This window comes from Anomaloglossus baeobatrachus, chromosome 7 (genome assembly GCF_048569485.1).
Source record: "Anomaloglossus baeobatrachus isolate aAnoBae1 chromosome 7, aAnoBae1.hap1, whole genome shotgun sequence".
Classification (NCBI taxonomy): Eukaryota; Metazoa; Chordata; class Amphibia; order Anura; family Aromobatidae; genus Anomaloglossus; species Anomaloglossus baeobatrachus.
In genome coordinates, this window is record NC_134359.1 from 303,506,144 (window position 1) to 303,523,765 (window position 17,622).

The following is a 17,622-nucleotide window of genomic DNA, read 5'->3' on the forward strand; positions in this document are numbered from 1 at the left end:
CCATCCAATAATAACATCCCCATCCTGTAATAATGTCCCCATCCAAGAATAATGTCCCCCATCCTGTATAATGTCCCCATACAATAATAATGTCCCCCATCCTGTAATAATGTCCTCATACAATATTAATGTCCCCCATCCTGTGATAATGTCCCCATCCTATAATAATGTCCACCATCCTGTAATAATGTCCCCAAACAATAATAATGTCCTCCATCCTGTAATAATGTTCCCATAAATTAATAATGTCCCCATCCAATAATAATGTCCCCATCCTGTAATAATGTCCCCATACAATAATAATGTCCCCATCCTGTAATAATGTCCCCCATCCTGTAATAATGTCCCCATATAATAATAATGTCCCCATCCTGTAATAATGTCCCCAAACAATAATAATGTCCCTTATCCTGTAATAATGTCCCCATTCTATATAATGTCCCCCATCCTATAATAATGTCCCCATCCAATAATAATGTCCCCATCCTGTAATAATGTCCCCATCCTGTAATAATGTCCCCCATCCTGTAATAATGTCCCCATACAATAATAATGTCCCCAAACAATAATAATGTCCCCATCCTGTAATAATGTCCCCAATCCTATAGTAATGCTCCCCATCCTGTAATAATGTCCCCATCCAATAATAATGTCCCCCATCCTGTAATAATGTCCCCATCCAATAATAATGCTCCCCATCCTGTAATAATGTCCCCATCCAATAATACTGTCCCCATCCAATAATAATAATGTCCCCCATCCTGTAATAATGTCCCCCATCCTGTAATAATAATGTCCCCTATCCTGTAATAATGTCCCCCATCCTGTAATAATGTCCCCATCCAATAATAATGCTCCCCATCCAATAATAATGTCCTCCATCCTGTAATAATGTCCCCATACAATAATAATGTCCCCAATCCTGTAATAATGTCCCCATACAATAATAATGTCCCCCATCCTGTAATAATGTCCCCATCTTGTAATAATGTTTCCATCCTGTAATAATGTCCCCATTCAATAATAATGTCCCCCATCCTGTAATAATGTCCCCATTCTATATAATGTCCCCCATCCTGTAATAATGTCCCCATCCAATAATAATGCTCCCCATCCTGTAATAATGGCCCCATTCAAAAATAATGCTCCCCATCCTGTAATAATGTCCCCATTCTATATAATGTCCCCCATCCTGTAATAATGTCCCCATCCAATAATAATGCTCCCCATCCTGTAATAATGTCCCCATCCAATAATAATGTCCCCATCCAATAATAATAATGTCCCCCATCCTGTAATAATGTCCCCCATCCTGCAATAATGTCCCCATCTAATAATAATAATGTCCCCCATCCTGTAATAACGTCCCCCATCCTGTAATAATGTCCCCATCTAATAATAATGTCCCCCATCCTGTAATAATGTCCCCCATCCTGTAATAATGTCCCCATCTAATAATAATGTCCCCCATCCTGTAATAATGTCCCCCATCCTGTAATAATGTCCCCATCCAATAATAATGCTCCCCATCCTATAATAATGTCCCCATCCAATAATAATGTTCTCCATCTTGTAATAATGTCCCCATACAATAATAATGTCCCCCATACTGTAATAATGTCCCCATCTTGTAATAATGTTCCCATCCTGTAATAATGTCCCCATCCAATAATAATGTCCCCCATCCTGTAATAATGTCCCCATACAATAATAATGTCCCCATCCTGTAATAATGTCCCCATACAATAATAATGTCCCCCATCCTGTAATAATGTCCACAGACAATAATGTCCCCCATCCTGTAATAATGTCCCCCATCCTATAATAATGTCCCCATCCAATAATAATGTCCCCCATACTGTAATAATGTCCCCATCTTGTAATAATGTTCCCATCCTGTAATAATGTCCCCATCCAATAATAATGTCCCCCATCCTGTAATAATGTCCCCATACAATAATAATGTCCCCATCCTGTAATAATGTCCCCATACAATAATAATGTCCCCCATCCTGTAATAATGTCCACAGACAATAATGTCCCCCATCCTGTAATAATGTCCCCCATCCTGTAATAATGTCCCCATCCAATAATAATGTCCCCCATCCTATAATAATGTCCCCATCCAATAATAATGTTCCCATCCTGTAATAATGTCCCCATCCAATAATAATGTCCCCCATCCTGTAATAATGTCCCCATCCTGTAATAATGTCTCCCATCCTGTAATAATGTCCCCATACAATAATAATGTCCCCAAACAATAATAATGTCCCCCATCCTGTAATAATGTCCCCAATCCTATAGTAATGCTCCCCATCCTGTAATAATGTCCCCATTCTATATAATGTCCCCCATCCTGTAATAATGTCCCCATCCAATAATAATGCTCCCCATCCTGTAATAATGTCCCCATCCAATAATAATGTCCCCATCCAATAATAATAATGTCCCCCATCCTGTAATAATGTCCCCCATCCTGTAATAATAATGTCCCCTATCCTGTAATAATGTCCCCCATCCTGTAATAATGTCCCCATCCAATAATAATGCTCCCCATCCTATAATAATGTCCCCATCCAATAATAATGTCCTCCATCCTGTAATAATGTCCCCATAAAATAATAATGTCCCCCATCCTGTAATAATGTCCCCATACAATAATAATGTCCCCCATCCTGTAATAATGTCCCCATCTTGTAATAATGTTTCCATCCTGTAATAATGTCCCCATTCAATAATAATGTCCCCCATCCTGTAATAATGTCCCCATTCTATATAATGTCCCCCATCCTGTAATTATGTCCCCATCCAATAATAATGCTCCCCATCCTGTAATAATGGCCCCATCCAAAAATAATGCTCCCCATCCTGTAATAATGTCCCCATTCTATATAATGTCCCCCATCCTGTAATAATGTCCCCATCCAATAATAATGCTCCCCATCCTGTAATAATGTCCCCATCCAATAATAATGTCCCCATCCAATAATAATAATGTCCCCCATCCTGTAATAATGTCCCCCATCCTGCAATAATGTCCCCATCTAATAATAATAATGTCCCCCATCCTGTAATAATGTCCCCCATCCTGTAATAATGTCCCCATCTAATAATAATGTCCCCCATCCTGTAATAATGTCCCCCATCCTGTAATAATGTCCCCCATCCTGTAATAATGTCCCCATCCAAGAATAATAATAATAATGTCCCCCATCCTGTAATAATGTCCCCATCCAATAATAATGCTCCCCATCCTATAATAATGTCCCCATCCAATAATAATGTTCTCCATCTTGTAATAATGTCCCCATACAATAATAATGTCCCCCATACTGTAATAATGTCCCCATCTTGTAATAATGTTCCCATCCTGTAATAATGTCCCCATCTAATAATAATGTCCCCCATCCTGTAATAATGTCCCCATACAATAATAATGTCCCCATCCTGTAATAATGTCCCCATACAATAATAATGTCCCCCATCCTGTAATAATGTCCACAGACAATAATGTCCCCCATCCTGTAATAATGTCCCCCATCCTGTAATAATGTCCCCATCCAATAATAATGTCCCCCATACTGTAATAATGTCCCCATCTTGTAATAATGTTCCCATCCTGTAATAATGTCCCCATCCAATAATAATGTCCCCCATCCTGTAATAATGTCCCCATACAATAATAATGTCCCCATCCTGTAATAATGTCCCCATACAATAATAATGTCCCCCATCCTGTAATAATGTCCACAGACAATAATGTCCCCCATCCTGTAATAATGTCCCCCATCCTGTAATAATGTCCCCATCCAATAATAATGTCCCCCATCCTATAATAATGTCCCCATCCAATAATAATGTTCCCATCCTGTAATAATGTCCCCATCCAATAATAATGTCCCCCATCCTGTAATAATGTCCCCATACAATAATAATGTCCCCATCCTGTAATAATGTCCCCATACAATAATAATGTCCCCCATCCTGTAATAATGTCCCCATTTTATAATAATGTCCCCCATCCTGTAATAATATCCCCATCCTATAATAATGTCCCCATCCAATAATAATGTCCTCCATCCTGTAATAATGTCCCCATACAATAATAATGCCCCCCATCCTGTAATAATGTCCCCATCTTGTAATAATGTTCCCATCCTGTAATAATGTCCCCATTCAATAATAATGTCCCCCATCATGTAATAATGGCCCCATCCAAAAATAATGCTCCCCATCCTGTAACAATGTCCCCATTCTATATAATGTCCCCCATCCTGTAATAATGTCTCCATCCAATAATAATGCTCCCCATCCTGTAATAATGTCCCCATCCAATCATAATGTCCCCATCCAATAATAATAATGTCCCCCATCCTGTAATAATGTCCCCCATCCTGCAATAATGTCCCCATCTAATAATAATAATGTCCCCCATCCTGTAATAATGTCCCCCATCCTGTAATAATGTCCCCATCTAATAATAATGTCCCCCATCCTGTAATAATGTCCCCATCCAATCATAATGTCCCCATCCAATAATAATAATGTCCCCCATCCTGTAATAATGTCCCCCATCCTGCAATAATGTCCCCATCCAATAATAATGTCCCCCATCCTGTAATAATGTCCCCATCCTATAATAATGTCCCCCATCCTATAATAATGTCCCCCATCCTGTAATAATGTCCCCATCCTGTAATAATGTCCCCCATCCTGTAATAATGCCCCCATCCTGTAATAATGCCCCCCATCCTGTAATAATGTCCCTATCCTGTAATAATGTCCCCATCCTGTAATAATGCCCCCCATCCTGTAATAATGCCCCCTATCCTGTAATAATGTCCCCCATCCTGTAATAATGTCCCCATCCTGTAATAATGTCCCCATCCTATAATAATGTCCTACATCCTGTAATAATGTCCCCCATCCTGTAATAATGTCCCCCATCCTGCTCTGCATTTTTTAATAGCAACCCCATCCTGTAATAATATCTCCAACCCGGTAATAATGGCCTCCATTCTGAACCCCTTCCTGTACTTATGTCCTCTATCGTGTAATAATGCCCCTTATCCTGTGACACTTATTTAATTAATGTTCCCTCTCCCATTGCTCTCCTCAGACACATTGAAACACAAAAATAAATGATTTTCTTTACTTAGCTTTGCTCCTATGACAAGAATTGCTTTCTTCCTCCATAGCTGGAGCAGTGATATGATGTTCCGCCTGCGACACTGCTATTTCTGTGCATGGAGCTGGTGGATCTCTGAGCCAGAATGCATTTCAGTTGCATGTGCATCCGAGGACGAACATACAGCTGAAATCAGGACTGGTGTTAACAGACCCCTCTCCTGCACGAGCCAAGTTGTAGCCCATGTAGCTGAGTTGTGTGCACTGATGCAGCTGAACTGTGTGTGCTAATGTAGCTGAGCTGTGTGTGCTAATGCAGCTGAACTGTGTGTGCTAACGTAGCTGAGCTGTGTAAGCTAATGTAGCTGAGCTGTGTGTGCTAATGTAGCTGAACTGTGTGTGCTAATGTACCTAAACTGTGTGTGCTAATGTAGCTGAACTGTGTGTGCTAATGTAGCTGAGCTGTGTGTGCTAATGTAGCTGAGCTGTGTGTTAATGTAGCTGAGCTGTGTGTGCTAATGTAGCTGAGCTGTGTGTTAATGTAGCTAAGCTGTGTGTGCTGATGCAGTTTAACTGTGTGTGCTAATGTAGCTGAGCTGTGTGTGCTAATGTGGCTGAAATTTGTGTGCTAATGTAGCTGAGTTGTGTGCACTGATGCAACTGAACTGTGTGTGCTGATGTAGCTAAACTGTGTGTGATAATGTAGCTGAGCTGTGTGTGCTATTGTAGTGAGCTGTGTGTGCTGATACAGTTGAACTGTGTGTGCTAATGTAGCTGAGCTGTGTGTGCTAATGTAGCTGAACTGTGTGTTAATGTAGCTAAGCTGTGTGTGCTGATGCTGAACTGTGTGTGCTAATGTAGCTGAACTGTGTATGCTAATGTAGCTGAGCTGTGTGTGCTAATGTGGCTGAACTTTGTGTGCTAATGTAGCTGAGTTGTGTGCACTGATGCAACTGATCTGTGTGTGCTAATGTAGCTGAACTGTGTGTGCTGATGTAGCTGAGCTGTGTGTGCTAATATAGCTGAGCTATGTGTGATAATGTAGCTGAGCTGTGTGTGTTAATGTAGCTAAGCTGTGTGTGCTGATGCAGTTGAACTGTGTGTGCTAATGTAGCTGAGCTGTGTGTGCTAATGTGGCTGAGTTGTGTGCACTGATGCAACTGAACTGTGTGTGCTGATGCAACTGAACTGTGTGTGCTAATGTAGCTGAACTGTGTGTGCTAATGTGGCTGAACTTTGTGTGCTAATGTAGCTGAGTTGTGTGCACTGATGCAACTGAACTGTGTGCACTGATGCAACTGAACTGTGTGTGCTACTGTAGCTGAACTGTGTGTGCTGATGTAGCTGAGCTGTGTGTGCTAATGTGGCTGAGTTGTGTGCACTGATGCAACTGAACTGTGTGTGCTAATGTAGCTGAACTGTGTGTGCTAATGTAGCTGACTGTGTGTGCTAATGTAGCTGACTGTGTGTGCTAATGTAGCTGAACTGTGTGTGCTGATGTAGCTGAGCTGTTTGTGCTAATGTGGCTGAACTTTGTGTGCTAATGTAGCTGAGTTGTGTGCACTGATGCAACTGAACTGTGTGTGCTAATGTAGCTGAGCTGTGTGTGCTAATGTAGCTGAACTGTGTGTGCTAATCTAGCTGAGTTGTGTGTGCTGATGCAGCTGACCTGTGTGTGCTAATGTAGCTGAGCTGTGTGTGCTGATGCAGTTGAACTGTGTATGTATCAAAGCTGTGTGTCGTTGTAGCTGAGCTGTGTGTATGTGTATGTATCAGAGCTGTGCTTGTGATAATATACCAGCATTTTGTGTGTACATATCCCGGCTTTGTGTGAAGTGTTTCCATTCACAGAGTAAGCAGAGATCTTGAAAATGGGAACAGAGTGCTTTCAGTCTATAAATAAGACTTGTTGGACCTGTTCTTCTGCTGTGGAGAATGAATGATTATTTCATAGTTATGACATTGTCATAAACTAATTTGCAAAAATCCATGCCAGGACGCCAAGGTCAAGACTAATAAGAAATGTCCCCGTGTGTCTGACTGCGAGGGCCACAGTGCACCAGAAGAACCCCAATAAGATGGGGCCGGGGTATTACTGAACTGGACAAGGTGCCAGGGGAAGACCTCTCAGTGCGTCACCTACAGTCCCATGTAAAAAACAGATAGCACATGGAGATTTAGGGAAAATGGAAATCCCCATCACTTCTGTATCAGGGTCGTTGCTTCAGAAATTTTTGTAATTAGCATTAGTTCTTTTAGGGATATTATAGAATTTACTGTATATATATACAGTGCCTACAAGTAGTATTCAACCCCCTGCAGATTTAGCAGGTTTACACATTCGGAATTAACTTGGCATTGTGACATTTGGACTGTAGATCAGCCTGGAAGTGTGAAATGCAGCAAAAAAGAATGTTATTTCTTTTTATTTATTTTTTTTAAATTGAGAAAAGTTTATTCAGAGGTCATTTATTATTCAACCCCTCAAACCACAAGAATTCTGTTTGGTTCCCCTAAAGTATTAAGAAGTATTTCAGGCACAAAGAACAATGAGCTTCACATGTTTGGATTAATTATCTCTTTTTCCAGCCTTTTCTGACTAATTAAGACCCTCCCCAAACTTGTGAACAGCACTCATACATGGTCAACATGGGAAAGACAAAGGAGCATTCCAAGGCCATCAGAGACAAGATCGTGGAGGGTCACAAGGCTGGCAAGGGGTACAAAACCCTTTCCAAGGAGTTGGGCCTACCTGTCTCCACTGTTGGGAGCATCATCCGGAAGTGGAAGGCTTATGGAACTACTGTTAGCCTTCCACGGCCTGGACAGCCTTTGAAAGTTTCCTCCCGTGCCGAGGCCAGGCTTGTCCGAAGAGTCAAGGCTAACCCAAGGACAACAAGGAAGGAAATCCGGGAAGATCTCATGGCAGTGGGGACATTGGTTTCAGTCAATACCATAAGTAACGTACTCCACCGCAATGGTCTTCGTTCCAGATGAGCCCGTAAGGTACCTTTACTTTCAAAGCGTCATGTCAAGGCTCGTCTACAGTTTGCTCATGATCACTTGGAGGACTCTGAGACAGACTGGTTCAAGGTTCTCTGGTCTGATGAGACCAAGATCGAGATCTTTGGTGCCAACCACACACGTGACGTTTGGAGACTGGATGGCACTGCAGACGACCCCAAGAAAACCATCCCTACAGTTAAGCATGGTGGTGGCAGCATCATGCTGTGGGGCTGTTTCTCAGCCAAGGGGCCTGGCCATCTGGTCCGCATCCATGGGAAGATAGATAGCACGGCCTACCTGGAGATTTTGGCCAAGAACCTCCGCTCCTCCATCAAGGATCTTAAGATGGGTCGTCATTTTATCTTCCAACAAGACAACAACCCAAAGCACACAGCCAAGAAAACCAAGGCCTGGTTCAAGAGGGAAAAAATCAAGGTGTTGCAGTGGCCTAGTCAGTCTCCTGACCTTAACCCAATTGAAAACTTGTGGAAGGAGCTCAAGATTAAAGTCCACATGAGACACCCAAAGAACCTAGATAACTTAGAGAAGATCTGCATGGAGGAGTGGGCCAAGACAACTCCGGAGACCTGTGCCGGCCTGATCAGGTCTTATAAAAGACGATTATTAGCTGTAATTGCAAACAAGGGTTATTCCACAAAATATTAAACCTAGGGGTTGAATAATAATTGACCCACACTTTTATGTTGAAAATTTATTAAAATTTAACTGAGCAACAAAACTTGTTGGTTTGTAAGATTTATGCATCTGTTAATAAATCCTGCTCTTGTTTGAAGTTTGCAGGCTCTAACTTATTTGCATCTTATCAAACCTGCTAAATCTGCAGGGGGTTGAATACTACTTGTAGGCACTGTATATAAATATATGTTTATAATGTATGTAATATGTATATATTTTTTTTGTATATTTTACATATTCTGTATATATATGTGTGCACATGGAGGTGCAATGTGTATATATTTATCTACAGTTCAAACCAGACATCTGAAGGTTTTTCCCTCCGCTCTCTATACAGACACATCTGCAGGTTTTCCCTCTGTTCTCTATAGACACATCTGCAGGTTTTTCCCTCCGCTCTCCATACGGACACATCTGTAGGTTTTCCCCTCCGCTCTCTATACAGACACATCTGCAGGTTTTTCCCTCCCATCTCTATACGGACACATCTGCAGGTTTTTCCCTCCGCTCTCTATACGGACACTTCTGCAAATTTTCCCTCCCCTTTCTATAAATACACATCTGCAGGTTTTTTCCTCCGCTCTCCATATGGACACATCTGTAGGTTTTCCCCTCCGCTCTCTATACAGACACATCTGCAGGTTTTCCCTCCGCTCTCTATACAGACACATCTGCAGGTTTTTCCCTCCCATCTCTATACGGACACATCTGCAGGTTTTTCCCTCCGCTCTCTATACGGACACTTCTGCAAATTTTCCCTCCCCTCTCTATACGGAAACATCTGCAGGTTTTTCCCTCCGCTCTCTATACGGACACTTCTGCAAATTTTCCCTCCCCTCTCTATAAATACACATCTGCAGGTTTTTCCCTCCGCTCTCCATATGGACACATCTGTAGGTTTTCCCCTCCGCTCTTTATAAGACACATATGCAGGTTTTCCCTCCGCTCTCTATACAGACACATCTGCAGGTTTTCCCTCCGCCCTCTATACAGACACATCTGCAGGTTTTTCCCTCCCCTCTCTATAGGGACACATCTGCAGGTTTTTCCCTCCGCTCTCTATACGGACACTTCTGCAAATTTTCCCTCCCCTCTCTATAAAGACTCATATGCAGGTTTTCCCTCCGCTCTCTATACAGACACATCTGCAGGTTTTCCCTCCGTTCTCTATACAGAAACATCTGCAGGTTTTCCCTCCGTTCTCTATACAGACACATTTTCAGGTCTTTCCCTCCACTCTCTATAAAGACACATCTGCAGGTCTTTCCCTCCTCTCTCTATACAGACACATCTGCAGGTTTTTCCCTCCGCTATCTATACGGACAATTCTGCAAATTTTCCCTCCTCTCTCTGTAAAGACTCATATGCAGGTTTTCCCTCCGCTCTCTATACAGACACATCTGCAGGTTTTCCCTCCGTTCTCTATACAGAAACATCTGCAGGTTTTCCCTCCATTCTCTATACAGACACATTTTCAGGTCTTTCCCTCCACTCTCTATAAAGACACATCTGCAGGTCTTTCCCTCCTCTCTCTATACAGACACATCTGCAGGTTTTTCCCTCCGCTCTCTATACGGACACTTCTGCAAATTTTCCCTCCCCTCTCTATAAAGACTCATATGCAGGTTTTTCCCTCCGCTCTCTATACAGACACATCTGCATGTTTTCCCTCCGCTCTCTATACAAACACATCTGCAGGTTTTCCCCTCTGCTCTCTATAAAGACACATCTGCAGGTCTTTCCCTCCACTCTCTATAAAGACACATCTGTAGGTTTTCCCTCTGCTCGCTATACAGACACATCTGCAGGGTTTTTTTCTCTGCTCTCTATACAGACACATCTGCAGGTTTTTCCTCCGCTCTCTATACAGACACATAGGCAGTTTTTTTCCACCGCTCTCTATACAGACACATCTGCAGGTTTTTCCCTCCTGCAGAATAATGAGAGAGAAAATGTTTTCCGATATTTTTATTCCTTTCTGCAAAGTCAGAAGTTTCCATACACCATGAGTACTGTGCCTTTAGACAATATAGGACCGCCCATATGATAATGTCATGTCTTTGGAAGCTTCTGATAGGTTTATTGGCCACATCTGAGTTAATTACAGACACACCTGTGGATGTATTGTAATGCACACATGAAACACACGGCTTCTTTGTGCAGCCTCATGGGAAAGTAAAAATAATTCAGTCGAGATCTCGGGAAAAGAATTGTGGATTTGCACAAATTTGGGTCATCCTTGGATGCAATTTCCAGATTCCTGAAGATGCCTCGCTCATCTGTACAAACAATTATACCCAAGTACATACAAGATGAGAATATCCAGCCATCATACCGCTCAGGAAGGAGACGGGTTCTGTGCACCAGAGATGAACGTGCTTTGGTCAGACATATGCAGATCAACCAAAGAACAAAAGAAAAAGACCTTGTAAAGATGCTGGAGGAAGCTGGTAAGATTGTGTCATTATCCACAGTGAAATGAGTCCTGTATCAACATGGGCTGAAAAGGCCGCTCTGCCAGGAAGAAGCCATTACTCCAAAAGAAACATAAAAAGCCAGATTAATGTTTGCAAATGCAACAGGAACACAGAACTTAATATGTGGAGACGTCCTGTGGTTTGCCGAAACTAAAATTGAACTGTTTGGCCATAATGACCATCGTTATGTTTGGAGGAAAAAGGAAGAAGCTTTTAAGCCTAAGAATACCATCCCAACTGTGACACACGGGGGCAGCATGATGGTGTGGGGTTGTTCTGCTGCAGGAGGGACTGGTGACTTCACAAAATAGATGGCATCATGAAGAGAGAAGATTATGTGGCAATACTGAAGAACATCTCAAGACATCAGCCAGGAACTTACAGTTTGGGTGGAAATGGGTCTTCCAAATGTACAATGACCCGAAGCTACTGCCAAACTGGTTACACAGTGGCTTAAGGATAAGAAAATAAATGTTTTGGAGTGGCCATCACAAAGCCCTGATCTCAATCCTATTGATAATGTATGGGGAAAACTGAAAAGACCAGAGCGAGCGGCGACCTGCAAACCTGGCTCAGCTCCACCAGATCTGTCAGGAGGAATCGGCCCAAATTCCACCAACTATGGTGAGAAGCTTCTGAAAGGATCCAAAACGTTTCCCCCAAGTCACACAGTGTAAGGGCAATGCCACCAAATACTAATGAGATGTGTCCAACACAGATCAGAGAATATGGCGTCTATAGAAGAACATGTGGTCAGAGTAGCCCATGGGGGGAGAGGTGATCCGGTACTCCACAGGAAGACACATTGTATCATTGATTTTCTTTCCGTTACTCCCCAGCCATTTTCCCCTCCACATCCTCACAGCCGGTGTGTGGGTCTCCAGCCGTCTCCAGCCGGATCGTTGGTGGTTCGGATGCGGTGGATGGACAGTGGCCCTGGCAGGCCAGTATACAGGATCAGGGCAGCCATTTCTGCGGCGGGTCCCTGATCTCCAGCCAGTGGGTGCTGAGCGCTGCCCATTGCTTCGAGTCGTAAGTTTCCACCTATATCTCATGTCACGTATCACTGCAGACCCTCAGACCTTCTCATCTCCACCTCTTCTCCTCATCATCCATGATTCGTGTCTTCTTGTATACGGAGGTATAATCCTCTGCACTAGACCATAATGGGCCAAACAAAAGCCACGTGGTTCCAGCAGGTTGACTTCATGTATCATCGGCCTCTCTTCTCCTGAAATACTCATTCTTGCTTTAATCCTCTCTACAATCTGAAAAAAATACTTGTATTACTGTCGGTGATTTCTCCCTCAGACCTCAATACACCGGCTATGACGTGCAGCTCGGGGCCTACAGCCTGTCGCTGGCCAATGGGCACAGTGTTTGGAAGACAATAGACTCCATCTATATCCATCCGGACTATACAAGTACCGCTCACACATGGGACATCGCTCTGGTGAAGCTCTCCAGCGCAGTCACATACACCAAGTATATCATGCCGGTATGCCTGCCCGCCGCCTCCGTCACCTTCCCTTGTGGCCTGGACTGCTGGGTCACCGGCTGGGGACGTATAGCCAGTGATGGTAAGTGACACTTATTCCTTCACCCCAGCATGCTGCACCACGCTATGTTTAATTCATAGGTTATTTACACACTCAGAGATGTCATGGCGGCATCAGGACCTGTTCAGACTGCAGATTCTGACACTCTGCCCAATAACGTCTCTGGTGTCTGTGATCTACCCAGGCAGCCTCAGGCATCGACCTGTAGAGTAGTAATTTATAGGCAGGCTAGCAAGAGTTAATCTCTGCTAGTCTGTTTATTAGTCTCCTTTGATCACATGATGAGGGGGAGCCAATCACATCTGCTCCCCTCCTATATATGCTGGCTAGATCCTTCCACCTATGCCCGCTATAGTTTATCTTAGTCTGGATCACAACACCTCACCAGGCCAGCTATCTGGTGGTTAGGGTACTTTTTGCTGAGTGCGATTGTGGAGTTAACTCTTGCTGCCTTTTTTTTGTTACCTTCCTGCTCTTGCTTTTCTCCTGAGTTTCTCATTGTTGGTCAGTTTGTCAGAGTTTTGGTTTTCCTTTGCCTGTCTTTATCTGTTTTCCATCACACTCCTGTCCCGTCCATCCCTGGTGGTAGGGGAGTATCAGAGTATTACTGGTCAGGAGCTTAGCCAGGAACGAGACTCAAACATCACCACCATCAGGAGTAACCCTATGTTTAGGTATAGCCTAGGTTCCCCTAGCGTGAAGGATAGCATAGGAACCAATCACCTAATGACACCTACAATGGCGGTTCATCATGGACATAGCAATAGGGGGGAAATGGCAAGGCCATTGGTATATTCATGTAGCTAAGTGACAAGAGTCCTATGGCACAATGTCATCTGTTGAAAAGAAGCTGCAGGTACAAATTGTAACATTCTTGTATATTGCGCTGTAAAAAGACCAGAAATTCATGCGAAACGTTCATCGGGTGCGCCAAACCCTGGATATTACCTGCTACATCACAGACTGGTGCATTGCATTTACTGACTCTTCTCTTATTTTATTAGTGGATTTACCTTCTCCACAAACTCTGCAGAATGTGATGGTGCCGCTGATAGATTCTGGGACGTGTGATGATATGTATCACATAGACTCAAACCTGAGCAGCTCCATAGCTATAGTGGACAACACCATGATATGTGCCGGGTACACGGAAGGAGGGAAAGACTCCTGTCAGGTGAGACGCCATGCTAATCACTGTAATACTGCCCCCTATGTACAGGAATATAACTACTATAATACTGCCCATATGTACAAGAATATAACTACTATAATACTACCCCTATATACAAGAATATAACTACTATAATACTGCCCCCTATGTACAAGAATATAACTGCTATAATACTGCCCCCTATGTACAAGAATATAACTGCTACGGTATAATACTGTCCTTATGTACAAGAATATAACTACTATAATACTGCCCCCTATGTACAAGAATATAACTAATATAATACTGCCCCCTATATACAAGAATATAACTACTATAATACTGCCCCCTATGTACAAGAATATAACTGCTACGGTATAATACTGTCGCTACAGACCAGACCTTTTTTACTAAAATATTGTGTGACTGTGTTAGTGATCTCTGCTCCTCTGCGTAGATGATCCGTGCACCTCTCAGGTGTAGCATATGAAGATGATGCTGATTGCACATATGACTATAAGGGGTGACAGGAGCTAGACGGAAGGGTAGGTTGGAGTGTAGTTTGTGTGGTTCACCAATAGAGGGCACAGGATCCCCATAGTTTTTGTGGTGGGGGAAGGGAGAGTTGGAGGAGAGTGGGGGGGGCACTAGTTAGAGAGGAAGAAGGAAGGAGAGGAGAGAGTAGTGAAGCGGAGACACGGAAGCAGGAGGCTGCAGAGCAATGCGGAGTGGAGCATAGTCCGGTCCTGAAGGAGAGAAGGTCGCCTTGCTGTTTGAAGACTGGCAAGAAGGAAAGTTGCTGAGGTTCCCCGGGAAGAGGGTTTATTGGGACTGACACTGGGAGCCGGCACCCTCCTACCACCCTACAGACTTCCCCCCATTTTCATGGAGTGCAGCGGCCGGGGGTACTACGACTAAGACCCCCAGCCTTGGCTGAGCCCCTGGCCGGAACTTCATGACTATTAATAAATGTCCACTGTTGCCTTTCAGGGAGACTCCGGAGGACCTCTCGTGTGTCAGGTCAATGGCACCTGGTACCAGCCTGGCGTTGTGAGCTTTGGAGATGGATGTGCTTTACCGGATCGTCCCGGGGTCTACACCCTGGTCACAGCCTACCAGTCCTGGATCCAGTCCTACGTATCAGACCTGAGCTTCTATGATGTGACCGATATCCCAGAACCTTCCCAAAAATGCAGAGGAAACATGAACGCCTCGTGTTATCTGCTGACCCTCCTCATCATCACAGCGTCACTGCTCCGGTATCTCTAGGGTGTAATGTAGCAGTGAGGGGTCTCCGGGCTGCGGACCCTCCAGTTTGGGCTGTGAAGGCTGCAGCCTCTGATCTTCCATCTTTGTTATTACTATTGTTTTCTGATATATTGGTAAAAAAATGTCAGTTTTTTTGGCCATTTACATTTAGAATTTAATATGTGGTCTCAGCTAGAGCCAACACAGACAGGAAAGACCCCCGTACTAGAAGTGTGTGGACCCCCTGCAGTCTGACCTCATCATAGAGCACAAGTCTACCTAGTGGTAGTGGCCCCTTTACCCCTTCACCTCCCATGAGACTAAATAGGTTGCACCATTGGTATATCTGCCCCCTTGGTCCCATCTATCCTCAGATGTTGGGGGCATCATAAAGTTTGTGTTAAGGACGTGTACAAACGTGACAACACCAAAAACTGCCAGGTTTGTAATAAAACAAAATATTTCCTTTATTGTAGCTTAGTTTGATAAAACTTTTAGATATTGGTAAACACAACTCAGTATATACAAGAGAATCAAAGCTCAGCGAGACCTACACAAGAGGGGGAGAACCAAGCCGAATGGGACATAGCCAAGAAAAGAGCCCCAAGCCCACATAACATAGGGAACAAAGAGGACACCAAGCCAACCAAGACATACACAAGAGAGTGAGAACCAAGCCGAATGGGACATAGCCAAGAAAAGAGCACCAAGCCCACGTAACATAGGGAACAAAGAGGACAACAAGCCAACCAAGACATACACAAGAGGGGGAGAACCAAGCTGAATGGGACATAGCCAAGAAAAGAGCACCAAGCCCACATAACATAGGGAACAAAGAGGACACCAAGCCAACCAAGACATACACAAGAGAGTGAGAACCAAGCCGAATGGGACATAGCCAAGAAAAGAGCACCAAGCCCACGTAACATAGGGAACAAAGAGGACAACAAGCCAACCAAGACATACACAAGAGGGGGAGAACCAAGCTGAATGGGACATAGCCAAGAAAAGAGCACCAAGCCCACATAACATAGGGAACAAAGAGGACACCAAGCCAACCAAGACATACACAAGAGAGTGAGAACCAAGCCAAATGGGACATAGCCAAGAAAAGAGCACCAAGCCCACATAACATAGGGAACAAAGAGGACACCAAGCCAACCAAGACATACACAAGAGAGTGAGAACCAAGCCGAATTGGACATAGCCAAGAAAAGAGCACCAAGCCCACATAACATAGGGAACAAAGAGGACACCAAGCCAACCAAGACATACACAAGAGAGTGAGAACCAAGCCGAATGGGACATAGCCAAGAAAAGAGCACCAAGCCCACATAACATAGGGAACAAAGAGGACACCAAGCCAACCAAGACATACACAAGAGGGGGAGAACCAAGCTGAATGGGACATAACCAAGAAAAGAGCACCAAGCCCACATAACATAGGGAACAAAGAGGACACCAAGCCAACCAAGACATACACAAGAGAGTGAGAACCAAGCTGAATGGGACATAGACAAGAAAAGAGCACCAAGCCCACATAACATAGGGAGGACAAGAAGCCCACCGAGACATAGACAAGAGAGAACACCATGCCCACCAAGACATAGACAAGAGAGGGCACCAAGCCCACCAACACATAGACGAGAGAGGGCACCAAGCCCACATAACATAGGGAGGACAGCAAGCCCACCGAGACATAGACAAGAGAGGGCACCTAGGCCACCGAGACATAGATGAGAGAGAGCACCAAGCCCACCAAGACATAGACGAGACAAGGCACCAAGCCCACATAGCATAGGGAGGACAGCAAGCCCACCGAGACATAGACGAGAGAGGGCACCAAGGCCACCAAAACATACACGAGAGGAGGAACAAAGCTGGATGGGACATAGACAAGAAAGGGGCACCAAGCCCACATAACATAGGGAGGACAAGAAGCCCACTGAGACATAGACAAGAGAGGGCACTAAGCCCACCAAAACATAGACGAGAGAGGGCATCAAGCCCTCCAACACATAGATGAGAGAGGGCACAAAGCCCACCAATACTAACACAAGAAAAGAAGTACCAATCTGAATGGGACATACAAAAGAAAGGTGCACCAAGCCCACCGAGACATAAATGAGAGAGTGCACCAAGCCCACCAAGACATAGACGAGAGCGGGCACCAAGCCCACAGAGATATAGATAAGAGAGGGCACCAAGACATAGACAAGAGAGGGAACCAAGCCCACTGAGACATACATAAGGGAGAGGTCACCAAGCCCACTAAGACAAAGACAAGAGAGAGGGCACCAAGCCCACCAAGACACAGACAGGAGAGGGCCCCAATCCCACCAAGACATAAATGAGA

The 17,622-nt window shown here is 44.1% G+C and overlaps 1 protein-coding gene across 1 annotated transcript in view; it reads left to right on the forward strand.

Moving 5' to 3' along the window:
- Positions 1-15,675, forward strand: part of LOC142246797 (transmembrane protease serine 9-like) — a 39,315-nt gene extending 23,640 nt beyond the window's left edge. Inside the window, exons 8-11 of the mRNA XM_075319848.1 lie at positions 12,149-12,341; positions 12,621-12,889; positions 13,873-14,042; positions 15,009-15,675. Of these exons, the coding sequence (XP_075175963.1) occupies positions 12,149-12,341; positions 12,621-12,889; positions 13,873-14,042; positions 15,009-15,287 (911 nt within the window). The 3' untranslated portion in view covers positions 15,288-15,675. The remainder of the gene's footprint in view (positions 1-12,148; positions 12,342-12,620; positions 12,890-13,872; positions 14,043-15,008) is intronic.
- The last annotated feature ends 1,947 nt before the right edge of the window (positions 15,676-17,622 follow it).